Here is a 17,501-nt window from a genome sequence, read left to right as displayed (position 1 = left end):
ATAAGGGATATAGCAAGGGAGGAATAGACAAGACCCTATTTGTGAAAAATGATGGTGGAAATCTTATGATAGCTCAGATATATGTAGATGACATTGTCTTTGGTGGGATGTCAGACCACATGGTAGAACATTTTGTTCAACATATGAAATCTGAATTTAAAATGAGTTTGGTTGGTGAATTAAACTACTTCGTGGGATTGCAAGTAAAACAGATGGAACGAGTGAAGAGGATTATCAAGTATGTTAGTGGAACGAATGACTATGGTATTTTCTATGCTCATCATACAAATTCTAGTCTTGTGGGATACTGTGATGCAGATTGAGCAAGAAATGCAGATGACAGGAAGAGCACTTCAGGAGGATGTTTCTTTTTGGGGAAAAACCTTATATCTTGGTTCAGCAAGAAACAAAACTGTGTTTCCTTATCTACTACTGAGGCTGAGTATATAGCTGCTGGATGTGGATGCACTCAGTTACTATGGATGAAGCACATGTTGAAAGAATACAATGTCTTACAAGATGTTATGACATTGTACTGTGACAACTTGAGCGCCATCAACATTTCAAAGAATCCTATTCAACACAGTCGCACTAAGCACATTGATATCTGTCATCACTTTATCAGAAATTTAGTTGAAGAAAAAGTCATCACTCTTGAGCATATGGAAACTAATCTGCAGTTAGCAGATATTTTTACTAAAGCCTTAGATGTGGCAAAATTTGAAAAACTTAGAGGAAAATTAGGGATTTGTGTAATAATTGACTTGTAGCAGTTATTGACACATGTCAAGGGCAACAACTACTTTTCTCTCTATTTAACCGCCCTTGAAGAGATTGGGGAAGTCACAGAATTAAACTTTCTTGATCCCACAAATTTCAATTATTTTCGCTCACCTTGCTCTCTAACCTCTAACGGTTACTTTTGTGTTTGTCACAAGTTTCTCACAATCATGAATCAAGATTCAAGAAAGAAGAACGCTGCCGGTCTCAAGCCTGTCAAGAATTCCCATGGAGTCAAATTTCTTGAATTGAAGACTTCATCGTCTACACACTCTAGGGTTACACGATCCTCTGCCAAAATTGCCTCTCCAGAATCATCTGGACCAGCCAAGAGGACAAGAAGTCTAAGAATCAAGCATGTTTTCAAAAAGGGAACAGAGAAAGCTTCTAGTGTTCAGGACATCTCTGAAGATTCTATTCATGAACCCCAGGTTGATGTTGATCAAGAAATGGATGTTCCCGATGATGAAGCAACACAAGCCATCAATGATGTGTTGGAAACTCTCGCTAATGCTGCCACTACACAGGATGTCACGCAAAATGTTGAATCACAGGAAGATCGTGGTTCTGACTCAAACTCTGAAGCGAACTCTCATGAGTCTGATGCTGAGAAGGGCGATGATTCTGGTGTTGCAAGCCATGAATCTTCAAGTGAGAAGACTCCCTATGTTGAGATCCCCCGTGAGAAAACTCATACACCCTTGTCTAGAAAGGGTAAGGAACAAGTGTTGATTGCCTCTGAATAAGAGGAATCTGATAATGAAGAAGTGATCAAGAAGGCCACTGCCTCTGCTGGCAAGAAGGCCATAGTTTCTGCAAGCAAGAATTATGTAGACAAGAAAGAAAAGAAGAAAACGGGTTCTGATGTTCAGACTCCCAAAACTCCAAAAGCATCTTAGCTCTAAGTTCCTGAGAAGAAGAAAAAGAAAGAAAAGAAAGACGAGAAGTGTAAGGCCCGAGTTTTTAAGTTTATGCTAAGTGAATAAACTTCTTATTCACGATTAGGGCTGAGGTAATGTGAAGGGAAACCTGAACGAAAGTTTATTAAATGAAATATATTTATGAAGGAGAAAGTTCAGGAAAAGTTCAAGGATTGCATTATGATCGATAAAAGTTATAGCACGATCGTTACACGCTTAAACCTAGGTCAGAAACCCTAGTATATAGCTAATTTTCACTTTTAGGCACGATGGCAGTTAATTCCAAAAATCTTCAGAGAAATGTTAGAACTTCTCTTTTTCCATATATCACAATCGTTTCGAGGCGAAACTCTAGGATCTACGAACGTCCGATTCCAATCATCGGAAGTTTGCCGAAACCGAATCCCTGGTATTTCAAAACCCTAGAATTTCTCGACAATGAAGACTTTATCTATTCAGAGCTTCAAATGAATATTCTACACGCGTACACCCATTTCTCTTGATGATTTCAATCTTTCTTCCGAAGGAAGTTTTCTATTCCGACATTCGATGTAAAAAGCAACTTATCGGGTAAAATAGTTTTATACCGACTATGCATTAGTTGCCAAAAATACAAGGAGACCTCTTTATAGTTTTGGAATTATTTTGCCAAAACATATCTAATAATTCATGGAGAATGACGCCGGAAAAATCAGATTCGCGAAACTTTCATTTTCCCGCGAATTTCCACCTTCTATATATAGCAAAGAAAGGAAGAAAAAACAAAAAAAACTACCCATTTCCCCACCCAAACCCGCGGCCACAAAGAGAAAGAAGGAGGAGAAGATTTTCTTCATCGTTTGCTTGATCGTCGATCAATCAGTTGCTACTTCAAGGCTTCGAGGTATAGTCGCTAATCCTTACCTCCGATCGCTTTTTCCATAGCTTTTCTGTAGAGTTTTCTGAGTGGATAGTTTATGGGTTTTTGCAAAACTATCCTGAATCTTTCATTTCTGATTCTAAACCATCTCCTTATGCGCCCAAGATCACTTCTGCCGGGTTAGATTTTCCGTTATGTCGCCGGAATTCCGCCGGAATCAATTTGAACCTAAAATACCCATTTTTGGAGTTTTTGGTGTAAAGCTTCAACCTTTAGGCTGAAAACTATCGCCTTAGCTTAGTTCTAGTAGGATTAGTTGTCATAAACGTCGTTGGTGACGTCCCTGCAAAATTTTATTTTTGGGATTTCAGTTTTGAAAAAGTTAAAAATCATGACCAAAATACCCCTGCGACAGTTTTCGATCCGATAATTTTTCCGAGTTCAGAATACCCTTAGTTACGGCTTATGAAAGCATAGGAACCAAGTTTGATCGAAGAAAAATCGAACCCCACAATTAACCAAAGTGGCCGAGCCCTATAGGGGGGAGGAGGAAAATTTCCTTTTCCGAAAACTTGTCCTTTCGCGCTAGATTATCGTACCTTAGAGTATAGATTACTTCGAGTAACCTTAGTAAGTATCGATAGCTTAGTTTTCGATAGATTCTTATAGTATTCTGTGATTTTGTTGTAAAGGTGCTTTTGAGGATTTCTCTGAGGAACAACACTTTGAGTGCGAGGAAGCGCTTGACGATCATACTGGAGAACCTTCAGGTGAGGGCTTCTCACTGAATCTCTAGTTAATGCTTAGGGTCGATGTTTCGACATTGTTTACTGTTTATGCACTGGAATTGTGTGTGATTGGAAAATGTCTTCTGAGGCTTCGGCTGACAATGTAGATGATTCATCTACTGAATGTTTTTGAGATTGTCTTACATGCTATGTGCTATGTGGGTAATCTAGGATGTGTGGTGCATGCTTTATATGCTAAGTGCTAAGTGTTTATGATGCGATTTATTGATATATGACATGTTGTTGATTGTGATGATTTAAATATGCTCTGTACTGGAATCTGAGATTCTGAATGGTGAGAATAGCGGGCAGGTCATGCCGATTTTATTTTGAGAGTTTTGAGAAAGTTTGATAGGACGAACGAGGTTCGGGCCTTAATTTTGTTTAGTGGATCGAGACATCCTCTGGAAGCGACTTGGGATTGGGAGATCCTGCAAATGTATAAGACTTGCGATAAGACAAAATGGAATCTATTTTATAAAGAAAATTCATAAGACCTTAAATAACCTCAAAATCTTTAAGTAATGATAACAACCTCGAAGGAAGGCATTGGAAGTCAAATCATAGTTTTGGAAAAGCGAGGAGTGTCGTCGGATCCAAGTGTTGAGGAGTTTGGTAAGTTCTGAGTATGTTGGTACTCCTTCGCTCGTTGAGCAGTTTGTTAGCCATCCAAGGGATGAGCCGAGAAGCTTCACTGAGGCGTGAGACCTTGTGAATGCGGGATACTCCACTGAGGCGTGAGACCTTGTGGAAAGCATGGAACTCCACTGAGGCGTGAGACCTTGTGAGAGCATGAAACTTCACTGAAGCGTGAGACTTCGTGAGAGTATTGATGACCCGAAGAGTCATCGTGAGTGGTTGCACTCATTTTATGATTATTGTATTTTGTCGCAGAATCGACTTTACCTTAGGGTAAGCTTTTAGAGACATTAATTTAGCTAGAACACGTGGCGACGTGTCGAGTGAGGTCGGAGACGTTGTTTGGCTAATCACTGCATTGCATGCACTCATTAAGTGGTTTAAACACGGCGAGATACCGGACCACGGCGGATTCCAAAATTGGTTATAAGACCAGGATTTCCACGTAAGAGCGCTGCTAGGTGACTCTTAGTAGCAGACCGAAATGGCAGGCCTTCGGGTTTTATGCTGATCTGGCTACATGATGATGTTGGAGTAAGAGGCATCACGGGCCGAAATGGCACCACCGTGGCTGGTGAAGGGCTGATCCGATGATGTCCATCCGTTCCGGAATGCATATTGGTTGACTGGGTTAACCTGCATTGCATATCATGCAACATACATACTAATTTAGTTGTCGAGTGTGATTGTTATTTGTCAATCCTGTTTGGAACATGCTATTTGTTATTGTTGTCATTTACGTTCGATATGGAACATGCAACCCTAGGAATGACATCTCTAATTATAAGCCTAAGTGGCTATTTATTATTTGTACCTATTGGGTTTATTATCTACATAGTTCTTTAGAGTTGACCCTCGCGTCTTCTGTGTGTATTTTGGCGGACAACGCCTTTTGTCAGATGAATATTGCGGATTGGTTCACCATGGTCCACCCTTCGGGGGGGATTAGGTATGAGATGATCGATCAGGACGACCCCGGGTCGTGGGTGGTTGACCCCGCGAGCCATCGAGCCACGTATTCGGGGCGCATCATGGAGGATCACGTGGATAGCGGAGGACTTCTGAGGTCAGGAGTGTTGAGGCGATGCTCTATCAACTTCAACTTGCCACCGGGCGTTCACTGTGGACCAGGACTTGGAGGACCACCACCACCACCATTGTCTTCAGACGAGGAGGATCCCTCAGAGGAGATTCCAGTGGGAGTGCCTTCGGCAGGGTCTACTGCACCCACCGTTGCGATCATCGATGATCAGGGTTCGGGCCCTAAGCCCGTGAGTCCAGCATCGGAGCGTACTGCGGTTGCGAGGGGAGGACGGATAGAGTTAGTAGACTTGGTCGTTCTGGATTCTGATTCAGACGACGATCATGCTAGCACATAGTTTTGAGTGTTGGTATGAGCTCCTCGAGTTAGGATTAGTGTAGGAGTAGAGTTTTAGCTCTGACAGTCTTGCTTCATTTGTTACTTAGGGGACAGGGTAGATCCGCCTATAGCTTTTTGTGTGGTTTCCTTACGGGAATCACAGAGAGTTGGTTGGACTTAGGAGGACTTATTTTCAGGCCATTGGGTCAGGTGATTCTCAGTTTTGAGGGATGGTGTTGCGGGCACTTCACCCTTTTCTTTTGGTTTGTATATATTGCCTTCGGGCGTTACACTTTTCTTTCCGTCACTGGAGGTTTACTCGTGACGAGGTTGCGACTACAGCGGGGGCTGTTTATATATTGTATAATAGTTCTGATTATTGTTATTGTTGGGTTTTATTTAATTCAGTCTTGTCTTAGTTATTATCGAAAAAAAAAATATTCACGTTTTTCCGCATTAAGTTTATTTTGGTTACTAAAGTGACGCCACCGAAATCGGGGTGTTACAAGAAGATTGTTGCCTCTACTGGAAGGAAGAGGAAACATGTTTCTGAAACTGACTCTGAACCAGATGTCGAGCTAGATGTCCCTGACATCTCCACCACTGCCAAGAAAAGGATCTAGGGGAAGAGAATTCCCTTGAACGTTCCAGATGCACCCATTGATAATGTATCTTTCCACTTTGCCAGTTCTGCACAAAGTTGGAAGTTTGTTGTTCAGAGAAGGCTAGCCATAGAAAGGGAACTTCATGAAGATGCCTTGGAACTCAAGGAGATTTTGGATCTGTTAGCTGTTGCTGGTTTGATGAAGACTATTAAGGACATTGGTAGGTGCTTTGCTCAATTGGTCAGGGAGTTCATTGTGAACATCCATACTGACTGTGATGATGAGAGCAACACTTAATATAGGAAATTCTATGTTAGAGGAAAGTGTGTCAATTTTTCTCCTGAAGTGGTCAATGAGTTTTTGGGCAGGAGCCCTGTTGTTGTGGCTGATGAAGAGCCCGATTTAAATAGGGTTGCTAAGACTCTAACTGGAACGCTGGTCAGGAAACGGCCAAAGAAAGGATTACTTCCATCTGGGAAGTTAACTACCAAGTATGTTGTGCTCTTCAAGATTGGCTGTGCAAATTGGGTGGCTAAGAATCACTTGTCTGGTGTAACTGCTCCCCTTGCCAAGATGATCTATTTGATTGGAACTGGTGGTGAGTTTGATTTTGGTAAACTTTTTTTTTTATCAGACTCTGAAACATGCAGGTTCCTATGCAGTAAGATTTCCTATTTTGTTTCCCTGCCTCTTGTCTGAGATAATTGTACAACAACATCCAAATGTTGTGAGGGTTGATGAACCTCAAGGTAAGAAACCTATGTCTCTAGAGTTTGATTATCGCTTGTTTGCTGGGACACATGTTCCAGACATTGTGTTGACTACAGCAAAGGGTTCTGCTAGTGCTACTGGAACTCAGGCAGTTAGTTCAAGTAAAGATGATATCTTGGCTGAGTTGAGGGCTGTCTCCAAGTCCTTGGGTGACACCATTCAGGTTTGCAAGATTAGGAAGCTGAATGTGAACAAGCTCATCAAGGCTATGATAGATGTTCCTGCTGCTATTGAGGAAAAAGAGGTTGATTAGGGTATTGAGGATGTTGCTGATGAAACTGAAGAGGAACATGAGGATTCTGATGCTGAAGAAGAGCAGAGACTGATGAGGCTGCTGAAGAGGAAGAAGAGGAAAATGGAAATGGAAATGAAAATGAGGATGTAGAGGATGTAACAGGCTCAACTAGTTCTGCCACTCGCAACACATCTCTTTAATGTGTTTTGTTTTATTTTTCCTATATTTGATGAAGCCTTGTGTGGCTCTATGACTTCTCTATTTGCTCTTGGTTTGTAATAAGTCTGATTGTGGATCTGTGCATTTTCCTTTTCTACAATGGCTACTGTGAATTAGTATGATAATTCCTTATTGATCACCAATGAGCCTTTGCAAAATTGTGCTAATAAGGGGGAGTAGAAGTAGCAGTTGTGATGTGATAGCAGTAGCAGTAGTTCATGTTGTGTGCTTCGTGAAGGTATGAAAAACACTAGAAGAGGGGGGTTGAATAGGGTTTTGAAGTTAAACCGCTTTCTCTCTTTAGACAATCTTTTCGGTGAAAGAATATAAGGTGCTAAAGATGAAGGATAAAGAAAAGCCCACAAGATTTTATCCTGGTTCACTTGATAAATCACTCAAGCTAATCCAGTCCACCCGTTAAGGTGATTTCTTCCTTCTTAGAATGAAGGCAATCCACTATTCAAATATTGTTACAAATGCACTAGCACACCTTGCTTAGTGACTAACAAATCTAAGAACTAGCAACATCAAGACAGTCTTGTCTTAGTCTTCTCAAGAATACTGACCTCACTAGTCTCTTAAGGAACTACAAACAAAGTTTGTGAAAGGTTTGGTTTGCAATGAAATGCTTCTAAAACAAGTAGAAGTAAACACTATAAGAACTGTGAAGAAATATTGCTAAGGTATTCGCTTGAAGGTTTTTACTTGTATTGCACAAATGTTTCTTAGCCAATTTCTTCTATCTTCGGCCTTTAAGTACTCCAAGGTATAAAGGTTTTATCTATTGAAAGAATCCATCCATTGGAGGGCAATTCTGGATTTTCCAGAACCTGCTGTGGCTGAACATCGTAGGTAAGGCGGTCAGAATAGTACACTTGCTTTTGTAATAATGACAATGACATTGCCTTACCCTTGTTGACTCTTGATCTTTGGTGACGCTTCATGTTGGAACTTGTGAAGCTACGTGATCAGAGTCAGCAGGAAGCTTGGATCCTCTGACCTTCAGAACTTCTGCTTTTGGACCGTTCACCTGAACTTCTGGTCTTCATAACATGAAGTACTTCTGGTCTTGTGAGCTAGCTTACTCTTGGACTTTAGAGTCTTCAAGTCTTCAGTTAATGGACCGTTCCTCAGAACATCTGGTCCTCAGAGCTTCAGAGCATGAGTCTATCAGAGTCCACAACAGAGCTTTAATCTTCAAAACATATGAAGCGTTTGCTACCGTTCAGAAGAACGTAGTGATTGCAGAAGCGTTACATAGGTTACTCTTAGGTCTTCAACTTCTGATATATATGGTCTTCAGTCAGAGTCAGAGCCTATTTGTCACAACTTAAAAGACAAACGTTAGAGTATCATAATTGTTCATACACAATAGAAAACTTGTGATCATCAAAACATAAACCACTTGACCAAATCTTGGTCTTACACTTCGTGTGCCTACTGTGAAGGAAGTGTTGTGATAGATTGTGATTGGCTGTTGTACTGAACTCTGATTCTATTTTTGACACTGCACTACTCAATGATTATAGCTGCTGATAATAGAAAATGTTGATGGAAGGTGTGTAAGCTACCTTGATATATCATGTTTGCTCTGATCCGATGTTTCAAGCTACAATTTTTCTGAAGAGCTTTATGATAGTGGATTATATTAGCTAAGATTTGACAAAAAGGGAGATTGTTGTTCCTTTGTTTGATTGTCTGCATTTTAGCTAAGTATGTTTGTGTGCCAACATGTCGGGCAAGTTGTTGTAACATAGTGCTATGACATGTGTCCCTGGGAAACGCTCTGTAACTTGGCTGATTAGTTGTGAAGCTTTAAATTGATTACTTTGTGATCAAGTTAGGTTATTATTGGAAGCTTCTGTGCGCCGCCAAGGAATATTCTTTGTGTAATCAAACCCGGTTCAAGGGGGTTTGATTTGGAGCTATTTATGGAAGTTGGAATCTGCTTATTTATTGATTGCCCGAGGATCATGTGCAGATTCTCTACCTGGTTGTTTCTAATAACAACTTCCTGATTTTGTGTATGGACCGTGTGATCTTTCAAGCCCAATGAAGACAAGGCCTGGAAGACTATATATGAAGACCCAAGACCTAGGCTCTAGGTACTGAAAGTATTATTGCATTAGGGTTTTCATCGAGTTTATACTGTTCTTGTACTCTTAGCAGCTTTATGCTATTGTTGTGAGCTAAGAGTTGAGTGTTTTCTGTGTGATCTTGATATCTGTCTTTGTAACTCGTGTTTGAGTTCAATCACTGCCACAGTGATTGTGTGAGAGAGTGAGAGGGGATTCTCATACTTATGGGGAGACCTAAGTAATATTCCACGTGTAGAGTTAGGTAGAAAATGTAATTGAGATGGGGCAGTTCTTGTGAGACCTTTTGTGTACAATTACTCTATAATAGTGGATTATCTCTCTTGGGTGAAAACCCTCCAGACGTAGGTGATATTGCACCGAACTGGGTTAACGATTTCCTGTGTGTTTTTAGCTTTTCAGTCATTTATCTTGCTGTAATATTCACTGTGTTTTGGTCTAATGTTATACAAGATGTCTTAGACATCTGGTAGAACATCTGTCCTGCGGTTGCTAGAATTACATAAGTGTTTGACAAACAGGTTCTGATTCTGATTCAAAGGCATATCCATCAAATGTTGAAGACCAAAGAGTAACCAGTGTAACACTTCTGCAATCACTACGTTCTTCTGAACGGTAGTAAATGCTTCAAATGTTCTGAAGATTAAAGCTCTGATGTGGGCTCTGAAGATTCAAGTGCTAAAGTTCTGAAGACTAGAAGTTCTGAGCGAAAGGTCTAGAAGCTGAAGACTTGAAGATTCTGAAGTCCAAGAGTAAGCTGGCTCTCAAGACCAAAGTGCTTCTAATTTTGAAGACTGGATGTTCTGAGTGAACGGTCCAGAAGCAGAAGTTATGAAGGTTAGAGGATCCAAGCTTCCTTCTGACTCTGATCATATTGCTTCACAAGTTCCAACACAAAGTGTCGCCAAGATCAGAAGTCAACTTGGCTAAGACAAATGTCATTGTCAATAGTACAAAAGCAGGGTACTATTCTGACCGCCTTACCTACGAGGTTAAGCCACAGCAGGTTCTGGAATTTCCATAATTGCCCTCCAACGGATAGATTCTTTCAACGGATACAACACCTCACTTGGAGTATTTAAAGGCTGAAGATAGAAAAATTTTCCAAGAAACTATTGTGCAATACAAGTGAAAACTACCAGCGAATACCTTAGCAATATTTCTTCATTGTTCTTATTGTGTTTACCTTTGCTTGTTTTAGAAGCATCTCTTTGTAAACCAAACCTTCTACAAACTTTGTTTGTATTTTCCTTGAGAGACCAGTGAGGTCAGGATTCTTGAGAAGACTAAGACACGGTTGTCTTAGTGTTGCTAGTTCTTAGATTTGTTAGTCACTGAGCAAGGTGTGTTAGTGCAGTTGTAACAATCTTTGAATAGTGGATTGCCTTCATTCTAAGAAGGAATAAATCACCTTAATGGGTGGACTGGATTAGCTTGAGTGATTTATCATGTGAACTAGGATAAAATCATTGTGTGCTTTTCTTTATCATTCATCTCTTGCACCTTGTGTTCTTTATACCAAATAGATTACTAAAATCTTAGAGGGAAAGTTTTAAAACTTCAAACCCCTATTCAAACCCTCCCTTTCTAGTGTTTTTCATACCTTCAATAACATGTTTGAATTATTTAAAAACAAGGAATAGAATTGGATACAATAAAAAGAATATACCTACATCAAAATTACTTATATCATTTCAAGTTATACATTCAAACAATGACAATGACAATGACAAATGCATTTTTTTTTTCTAAATGTAAATGTCATTCATTAAAAGGTTAGTTAATTTTGGTGGAATGATCCACCACCGACCATTGTGCATGCTCCTTTTGTAGATTTTCCCCTATCATCTCATCTCATCTTGACTTCAAAAACGAACAAAAAACAAATTAAATTACTTTCAATATTATTCTTATTTTAACTATTTCTATAAATAATATTAAAAAATCAACAAAAAATCATGATAATATTTTGAAATCATTTTTTTAAATTACTTCCTCTAGGGAATGATTCTTGGACCTCTCAACCTAACACATATCATCCGGGAAAATATTTTTATATCATTGATATAAGTATTAGTTAAATATCTTAATATAATTCAAACATATTTCATAATTATAAATGAATGGTTAAAATATTCATTATTATCCATTGATTCCCTGACCAGTCTCACTTTTTTGTTTATTGGTATACTACTTGTCCGGGCTTTGTTGTGTTAGTTTTTTGTTTTGGGTTGTCGAAAATCGTGAAGGAACTTGCAAGTGTTGTTTTCGCCTGTCAAAGATTTCATGAGTTACAACTTGGAGTGCAGTATGACAAAAAAATATAGAACTTGCAATGTAACAGATAAAATAATAACAATGATCATTGAAATACACATAATAATAAGTACAATTATTCATCTAAATATAAATTTGTTGTGGGGATTTTCCGCAAGGGGTTGTGCAGAGGGAAAGGAAAAGAATTGCTGGATGAAGGGGATTAGAGAAGAAAAATTAGGTTTTAGTTCTTTTTTTCTCTGTAAAAGGGCCACATATGACTATTTTTCTAGGTAGGATGCCACATAATAAATATTGATGATGTGTCAAATAGTTTGCGGTAGGGTCGGCCCAACACTAAGTGAGGTCTAAAGCAAACTCAAAATAAGATATTTTTATCTAAAAAACATTTATGTATCAACTTTTTAGGTAAAAATAATTTTTTATTTAAAATTTATTTTTCAAGCTTTTTGAGATGCAAAATCATTTATTAAATCATCATAGTCAATTTGATTTAACATGTCTTTTTCAATCGATAATAACGCTAATTCATTTAATCTTTGTTGAAACATGGTTGATCTAAGATAAAATTTTATTAATTTTATTTTTGAAAAACCTTTTTCTCCCAAGATTTGTTTTTATCAACAATATATTATTGGCCTTCAAATTCTTATTACTGGGGCCCACAGTATTTTAATCAAGCAACAAAGGCAGGGACGTGTTTTAGAATCCTAGACAACAAAACACGTTTTTCAGCCCTCAGGAGAAGACGTGTTTGGCAAATTCGTTGCTTGGACAAAACGGATTTCAGGGTGATGCACATTTACGTGAAAGCAATCAGGTGTTTGTCCGTACCTCTCCTCATCAAATTGTGCGACAACAGTTCACATCAGACTTGCAACCCTCTCATGCGTGCGATCAAGCTATCTTAGAGGTGGAGCGACAACAACAGACCTTGCTTCCTACTTGTGATGAGTCTCTTGCCCCGCTGACGCCAGTTGAGGTAACCTTGCCAAAAGCAGACTCTTCCAGGAAGAGTTCGCAAAGGGGACGCCCCAAGGGAAGTAAAAACAAACCTATACCTCTACCTGTGGATTTCTTGGAGCCAGTTCAAGGCGAAGATGGAGTGACGACACGTGCACAAAGAACATGGTTGCTTGGGAAACAGTTAGGTTTGAAGGCACGGGGGTCAGAAGCTTTGATGATAAGAGGACTAGAGGCTCAAATTCGTCAAAATCATCCCCATCTTATTTGACATTCCGGATCTCTAGCTTTCAGTTGCATTATGATGAGGTTATATTCATGGGTCACATAAGGTGATAGAATGGCGTTTTTATTTTGGAGCTTTAGATGATAATGTTTTGAGTTATGGGGGGTGATTGGGGATTATTGTTGTTGCTATTGATAGATTATTAGATGTTGGAAATGTTGTTGTAAAGCAATTTACTGCTGTTATGCTGTTGTTGTCATTGGAACTTGCTGCTGTTGCAGTATTGCATTTGCTGTTGTCTTTTTCTGATGCTGCTGGTGCTGTTATCCTTGGCTGTTGTCGCTGTTCTCGTTTGCTGTCGTTTGTCGCTGCTGTTTTTTTCCCTGTTGTCATCTGTTGCTTCTGGTGCTGTTAGCTACATTTGCTGTTTGCTGCTGCTGCTGATATTATCTCTTGCTGCTGCTGCTGTTATTGATGTTGCTGATGTTTGCTGTTGTGATTGATGCTGCTGTTGTGGTGAACCTGATGTTGCTGTAGTTATTTCATGCCTGCTGTTTGCTGCTGTTAGTTACAAATTGGGGTTGTTGCTTTACGGAGGGAATGAGCTTTTATGTGATTTGGGATTATGGCTATGATATTGAATTAGGGATGCAAAATTAGTTATCCTAAGGATGCGATACTCTTTTTCCTTGCTAGGTTTTTATCCCAATGGGTTTTTCCTAGCAAGGTTTTAATGAGGCTCATACTTAAGATGACGTTTGAAGCCATTTAGTGGGGAATTTTTTTTGAGGGGTTGCTTATTGTGTGGGAACTTCAGTTTTTGGGTCTTTGTAATTTGTATCTGCTTTGAGAAGCTTTTCCTCGAGCTGGATTTTTATTAATAATAATACTTTCATTTTCAAAAAAAAAAATAAAAAAAAATAAAGGCTTAAATAAGAGCTAGGGACATAAGGGTCCCGGGTTCGAACCCGGAAGAGGGACTAATTTACTAACATTTCTAACCACTAACATTTGCCTATAAAAAAAAGGCTTAAATAACTTTTTGGTCCCTGCAAAATATATCATTTTTGTTTTTTATCCATGGAAAATATTTTTTGTGTTTAACATCCTTAAAAAATTACATTTTTTGTTTTTAGTCCGTGCGGTCACATTTTTCATCCAAATTAACGGAATTACACGTGGCATGAGTTAAATAGTTATTATGTTAAATGATTATTCTACTTATTAATTTATATTCTTGCCTTAATTGTGTTAATTCTGTTTATTTTTTATGGAAAACGTGAAGGAAAAGACTAAAAACAGAACGTATAATTTTGGGAGGATGTTAAACAAGAAAAATATTTTATAGGGTCGAAAAATAAAAATGATGTATATTGCAAGGACCAAAAACTCATTTAAGCCTTCTATAAACAATAAAAGCATTTGAAAAATTGTAAAATTGTGGAGTTATTCTCTCATTTTTATATTTTTGTTTATTAGTTAGTAACAATTAATGAGAGAACTGGGAACCAAGTGGGTTGCTGTAGTGGTTCAACACTTCATCCTTTAAGCAAGTGGTTGGGGGTTCGAATCTCAACTCTTGTGAATAGAAAAAACACCTTGGCCAGCCCCCTACCGCTTAGTGCGCTAACCGTGGGGCGAATGATTAGTCTCACGGCTGTCGGCTGTGGGGATACCTTGGTCAATGAAGGTATGAAAAACACTAAAAAGGGGTTGTGAAGCAATGTGATCAGAGTCAAAAGAAAGCTTGGATCTTCTGACCTTCTGGTCTTCAGAATTTGAAGTACTTTGGTCTTGAGAGCCAGCTTACTCTTGGACTTCAGAATCTTCAAGTCTTCAGCTTCTGGACCGTTCCTCAGAACTTCTGGTCTTCAAAACTTCAGTGCTTGAGTCTTTCAGAGTCCACATCAGAGCTTTAATCTTCAGAACATCTGAAGCTTTTACTACCGCTCAGAAGATTGTAGTGATTGCAGAAGCGTTTCATTGGCCAACAAATTTTCCAATTCCTTCAAACTTTTCCTCCCTCCATCTTTCATTTGATTCCCTTCTCAGTTGTTGTATTTCCTAATTTTCTTATTTTGAAGTTGATATTAGAAGTTATATTGTCTTCACTGGTTTTGATTCAGACAGAGAGGAGCAAATCGGATCAAAGAGAAGGAGTGGGTGAATTGAGGCACACCATTAAAGTTTTGTGAAACTTGGAAGACTCTTCCATAAGCGGTTTGTTATTGGGTGGGACAAGCTCCTGATGGCGCGATTTAGTTACAAAGTGAAACAAGTTTCACGATGAACTAAATTAGCCCCGGAAAAGCCCACGTAACAACCGGATTCATTGGCGATGTGTGGGGTACAAATTGCCCATTCTACTGAGCACCGCTTTGGTAATCCAACTGGCCATTGGAACCCAAAGCACTTTGAGTCCCGAAATGGGACGATCACACCAAGGGTGGCGACCTACCGCTAGGGTGGTGACCTCATGCCAAAGGGTGGCGACCAAACGCTATGGGTGGCGACCTGTAAGACTCAGTTTCTAGACACACAAAAGTCGCCAAAAGGGTGGCGACCTGACGCTAAGGGTGGCGACCTACCGCAAGAGGGTCGCGACCTACCGCAAGAGGATGGCGACCTACCGCTAAAGGGTCGCGACCTACCGCCAAAAATGAGGGTAGCGACCTACCGCAAAATGGTGGCGACCTGCCGCAAGAGGGTCGCGACCTACCGCAAGAGGGTCGCGACCTACCGCAAGAGGATGGCGACCTACCGCTAAAGGGTCGCGACCTACCGCCAAAAATGAGGGTAGCGACCTACCGCAAAATGGTGGCGGCCTTACGCTGAGAGTGGCGAGCAAGCCAAACTAATTTCTTATAAGGAAACAGGCTAAAGCAAGATGGTGATGGCGATGCGGCGAGTGAGGACACTCCTACTCCTCATGACTTGGACGGAGTCTGGTGGACTTGTGGACTCGGGCGAGAGAAGGAGCATGCGTGCTGGGCGGACCTTCTCCTAAGGACGATGCGGCGGCGACTTCGGCTTGAAGACACATGATGCTCTCATGCTTCGAGCTCGGTGTCTTGTGGACTGGTTGAGTCCTTTCACCATATTAAGGGACTCGCCCCGGAAGCAACTTGATCCGTGAAGATGCTACGAGGGGCGGATGCGGGAGAGATTGGCGGGAGACCATGTCACCAGGCGAGCCGGCTTCTATTCAGCGAGTCACGTCATATGTGGCGGGCCATCATGACTCCTTAATCTCGTAGGCGTTTGTACACCGTCTTTCTAGGTCCCGCGTCAATCGGTGATTCATGTATTTGTATATTTCCTTGCGCCTATTAGCGGTTTGTGTTTCATTCGCGCCATGTCGGCGACCTACACGCTTTATATATTCTTTGTTGATCCCGCCAAGTAGCGTGGTTAGGTGATCTTCTAGGCGGGGAAGCTATTGCAGCTAGAAGCTTGGGAATAGTTCCTGCGCGTTGGTCGTAACCGCCAGCCGAGGAACGCCGTACCAAGTGGAAAGTGGCAAAGGGCGACCTGCTAGGGGAATCACAAGGGGACAGAGATTGGCGGTCACATTTTGAAGACACACTTCGCTCTCCTGCTTCGAGCTTGTGGACTTGCGGACCAAGGGCGCTCGCCCTTCATCTTTTCACGCCATGTTGGCGACTTGGATTTTTTGCATACACAATGGATAAGCATTAGGCAGTTATAGTTTTCTTAAAGACACACTTAGCTCTCATGCTTCAAGCTCGGTGTCTTGTGGACTTGTGGACTGGGCGTTGCCCCTCTGCCCCCAGAGTTCACACCGCCCCGTGGCAGGTCCCCAAGCCAGTAGGGTTGGGCCTCGTTCAGCCAGGCCCACACGGCCCATTAAGGACACTAGCATATGGGGGCCCAACATACCTCTATAAATAGGTAGCAGATACCAATTGTAAGGGATTTTGGCTCATTTTATGAATACACACATGAAATTCAGTTATTCTCTCTCTCTAGGGATTACACCCTTTCTCAATGTTCTTATCCGGAACACTCTTGGGTCTTCAACTTCTGATATATATATCTTGAATCAGAATTAGAGCCTGTTTGTCACACACTTAAAAGACAAACGTTAGAGTACCCTAATTGTTCATACACAATAAAAAACTTGTTGTCATCAAAACATAGAGTTGTTCCACAAGACCAAATCTTGGTCTTACAATTTCCCCCTTTTTGATGATGACAAAACCACGTATTTTGATGAACAATTCTTAAATAATAAATTGAATACACTCAGAGTTTAAGGAATCGGAGTTAAACTTATCCTGATGTATATAGTTTATGAATTCAAGTAATGAGCTTGATTCTGAGCTAAACTCCCCCTGAATCTATGACTTAATAAAAACGTTAGAAATGTCTAAATTCTGAGCAAAATTATATAACGTGATCAGAGTGATGAATCAATCAGAGTTAGGCATTTAATAGTCTAACATGGAAATATAAGCATTGAAATATCCGAACTATTAGAAGATCAGAGCATATGATCACTTCAGAAGAAGTGAAATGTATTCCTTGCTATTGCCTCATGAAAGATATATAGTCATAATTATTGGTCACTTGAAATTCTCCAAAAGAAAATAACACATAAAAAACTAGGTTGTACTCTCCCTTTTTGTCATAAGCAAAAAAGACTAAGAGTGTGAAAAACTTAGCATTGAAGTACAAGGTTCTCCCCCTGAGAGAAGACTAAGTTCACAAGATTAGAAAAGAAGACAACACAAAGAAAAAGT

General features: G+C 40.2%; 1 protein-coding gene across 1 annotated transcript; it reads left to right on the top strand.

The window, feature by feature from the left end:
• Positions 1-950: 950 nt before the first annotated feature.
• LOC130725181 (uncharacterized) lies at positions 951-6,975 on the top strand. The gene is made up of 4 exons (XM_057576433.1): positions 951-1,507; positions 6,035-6,175; positions 6,320-6,549; positions 6,602-6,975. The coding sequence occupies exons 1-4, from the start codon at positions 951-953 to the stop codon at positions 6,973-6,975; spliced, it is 1,302 nt and encodes a 433-aa protein (XP_057432416.1).
• The last annotated feature ends 10,526 nt before the right edge of the window (positions 6,976-17,501 follow it).

This window comes from Lotus japonicus, chromosome 6, assembly GCF_012489685.1.
Source record: "Lotus japonicus ecotype B-129 chromosome 6, LjGifu_v1.2".
NCBI lineage: Eukaryota > Viridiplantae > Streptophyta > Magnoliopsida > Fabales > Fabaceae > Lotus > Lotus japonicus.
Note: the sequence above shows the minus strand (reverse complement) of the source record. Positions and strands in the feature narration are given on the sequence as shown.